The 3,797-nt window shown below is 44.0% G+C and overlaps 1 protein-coding gene across 1 annotated transcript; it reads left to right on the top strand.

Annotated features, from left to right (window-relative positions):
* Positions 1 to 578: 578 nt before the first annotated feature.
* On the top strand, positions 579 to 1,984 carry swi5 (SWI5 homologous recombination repair protein; the record flags this gene model as incomplete). The annotated part of the gene is made up of 5 exons (XM_080529604.1): positions 579 to 586; positions 674 to 722; positions 852 to 955; positions 1,100 to 1,194; positions 1,890 to 1,984. 5 exons carry the CDS (start codon positions 579 to 581, stop codon positions 1,952 to 1,954), a joined length of 321 nt encoding a protein of 106 aa, XP_080385730.1. The 3' UTR covers positions 1,955 to 1,984.
* Positions 1,985 to 3,797: the final 1,813 nt, after the last annotated feature.

Consider the following 3,797-nt stretch of genomic DNA (forward strand, 5'->3'; position numbering starts at 1 on the left):
TATGCCTAAATATTGAGGAGATCAATCAAATTGAATAATAAAAAATAAAAAAGTATTTAGTGCAAATTAGATTCCTCATCAAGTATTCATGGTCATTCTAGGCATTATGCTAACACAGGCAGGCTAAAGGCTAACTTTAACTCAACATGTCCACCCTGTTAGTCTCCACCCTGTTATGTGTTCACTCTGTTCTGGAGACACTCGCCCTATTCAACTACAGAGGGTATTCTAAATAAAATACAATTTAGGTGCCTGAGCTCGACCACTATGTTTTTCAGCAAGCTAGATATGTCATTTATATAATAGAACATTAAAATATAGATAAATCAACAAGTTATTTTTCACAAGTTATGAAGTCCAAATGGCACCGTATAAAAAAAATGACCCTGAACACTATACTGTAGATTAGATTCCTAGATCCTTAGATCCTAGACCTAGATTGTACACTCAGTCACTTAGCTTGTGGCACAATTTGTGTGCCAATGTCGCATTTGACCATTCAGCATCGGGGTTTATTACTTTATCACACATTTATGATATGATAACATTTCACCCGACTGTTAATGTGTCAGATCAAGATGACGATGTAACATTGATAGGTTCAGTGATTCAGATAATGTTTTTCAATGTTCCACTTTTCTTACTCTTTGCTTTCTTTCTCTTTTTTCTTCAGGACCCCATGCTCAGGATACAACAAGGTTAACTCCAGCTTCAAATCGCCTGTAAGTCTATTTTTTCGTAGGACCATTAAAACAATTTAAATTGTTTTACAACCACTCATCCTCATGTCCCCCCCTTTTAAAACCCTTCTCTATAACACACACCGAACACACACTGACTGCTTTTTCCAGGTCCAGACCCCCAGATCCCGCCATGCGAACCCTGAGGAGGAGATAGAAGAACTGAGGAAGAAACGGGCAGAACTGGATTCAGAGATCGCACTGTTAGAGAGAGAGTGTGTGAATATGTAATGGGTGGTTGGGTGTTTGTGTTTGTGTCCAGAGATTACTGTGATTAATTATCTTCTTAGCTGTGTATGTGTGCGTGCGTGTGCGCAGCATAGTATCACTATAAGTATTTGTTACGGTTTGTATTTCAGTGGGATCGGAGTTCACGAGCTGGAGAAGCATATTGACCTATTGCATGAGTACAATGACATCAAAGACATCGGACAGATATTACTAGGCAGACTGGGTAAGGTCACCACACACACACACACACACACACACACACACTCACTCACTCTGCTACGGCCACATTCTATGTAGTTTTACAGTTTATGCCAGTAGGATTTAGATATACTACTAACCATTTTCAGTGAATGCAGAGTAACGTTTGTTTAAACAAATTCCCATAGTGCATGTAAATGATGTGGCCTAATGTCAACTCTGAATTCTGCTCCCTGATATTTAATATCCCTGGGGCATTCCTAGTTTCTTCAGTCATTGAGTCATTCAGGGAGGGGAACTTGCTTAATATCAGTGTACCAATGCATGGCTGTTTATACACACTGACACTGGGGAATGGTGTTGAAGTTCACTGAGGGAGGGAGTCATAACCCCAGCCCAGCTGGGCGCGTTGGTCCCAGAGCCGTGCCAAACGACTTCTCTCTCTCTCTCGCTCACTGCTAGCGAGCTACCACTCCGTGACGTAGCTTAGAGAGAGAGAGAGAGAGAGTAGGATCGTGCTGCTGTTAGCATCCTGCGGTGGGTGCAGGGTATCCATCTCCCTCTTCACAATGAGAGTCTTTCACATTGTCTGAGCTGGCTGGGCTGGCCTGGCAGTGGGGGCTGAGGGAGACCAGGGCTGTGGCAGTCGTACGGTGCGGGTCAGAGGGGCGAGCGGCCGTTGACCCCGTCAAGACAACTGTGCCTCTGTGTATGTTGCAGCTGCCCTGCAGTGCGCCACCACACGGGACTTGTACAGCCACTTTGGCCTGGAGCTGGATGACTGAGGCCGAGTGGGCGGACTGCCTACACTCTGCCCCCTCAGGAGGAGGAGGAGGAGGAGGAGGAGAAGAAGAATGAAGATGGGGTGACACACGGCCTACTTAGTGCACAACATGAGGGTGTGAGGCTGGTAGCCAGACACATATATCAAAAGTTGTTCTCTTATGCCAGAGGGCTGACGCTTCATGGCCAAAGGTCACTTAGAGGGCGGTTGTGGCTCAGGAGGTCTGATGATCGCAAGGTCGGCAGTTAGAACTCTGGCTGGCCACGTGTCGAGGTGTCCTTGGGCAAGACACTGAACCCCAAATTGTTCCCAATGAGCAGGCTGGCGCCCTGCATGGTAGCTTGCCATTGTATTGTATTATTATATTATATTTACTGTATTATTCATGTTTATGTGTAAAATAATAATATGTGTGCATTTAAGATCGATGTCTGAGTGTTGAGCTAAAGAAAGTGGTATGTGAATAAGAGTGTCTTCATGCAAGTGTGAATGTGGCGACAGCACTGCCTTGTGTCCAACTGTCAGGTCCTGGAAGAGGTGTTTACAGAACTCTGGAATCTGAGCTGGAAAGCTGAATGTAGGCCAACTTGCCCTCCAGCATTGCACTCGTTTAATAGAAGCATTGTATCCGTCTCTCTCATCTAAATGACATGATGATGTTTTATTGCTTTCTAGTAGGTATGCACCCACCCCCCCCCAACCTTGTATGGGCACTGCTCACACATACACCTGCTGTACACTGTACCAGCCTACTTACTACAAAAAACTGCCTTATTTCCAAATGAAGGTTTAAAGTTTACAATAAAATAACAAATATTGTTACTGCAGTGTCAAATGTGCATTACATTCAAATAATCGATTGTTTGAGCCTTTTTGTCTATTCATGGTGTGTTGTGGTGCATATGAAGGGACAAAACCTCCACTTCCTTGACGATGGCTTCCTGTATCAACGGCAAGTTTCTCTGTGGCCCCTACACTGCATTCACCTTTGTTTTTACAGGAGTTATAGTGATACAACTTGTATCACAGTTTTCTCCTGAGAGAGGAGAAGGATTAGGCCACTGACTTAGTGAGGTGTGTCCTGTGTAAAGCACTGATAACAAGACTGTTTTGTCTTGGGCTGATAGTGCTTGTCAGAAGTGTAGCCTCACCACCCAGTTGATCCAATGACAACTGCACATAAAGGTTGTGTATGCCACAGGTCAAAGATTATAGTCTTCGCTATCTTCCCCAGACCGTTGGACAACTTCATACTTCTTTATTATTAGCCTACTGCTATATTACCTCTAGAGAGAGAGCAGTAAAATATAATAAAAATATAAAATATAATAAAGAAGCATAGATAGTTAGAGATATATCCTTCCCATCCATCTATCAAGATAAATGATTTATAGCCATATAGGGTTCTTGCATGGTTATTTTCTTGATATAAATGGTTAGCAGTTTTGCAGGTCTTATATTAATAATACGTAAATTATTCGTTTTATATATTGTCCCGTCATCATTCTGCTGAAATGGGGGAACTTCATATTCTGAGCTCACTGAGACATACGGGTGTCCCGTTGTTTGGCAAAGATGTGTGGTTTCAAAAGAGGCGATGATGTGAAAACAAGAATGTCCCTTTTTGAACTCCAGTGGACCTCTTGTCGGGACGTATCCGCGCATCTGAACTGCGCCGTTGCTGCGCCGCCTCTCTGGTGGAGGGGGATGGATGGGGTTTTGGCTCAGATCTGCGGTATGCGCAGCTTACGCTCAGTCAGGATGTTCAGCAACGTTTCCTCGGGTGTTGGTGGTATGACTGTACGCAGATCCCCCACCCAACGGGTTGTAGAGGCTTCTGTCCG

Source organism: Nansenia antarctica (genome assembly GCF_963989245.1).
Source record: "Nansenia antarctica genome assembly, chromosome: 4".
NCBI classification, from domain to species: domain Eukaryota; kingdom Metazoa; phylum Chordata; class Actinopteri; order Argentiniformes; family Microstomatidae; genus Nansenia; species Nansenia antarctica.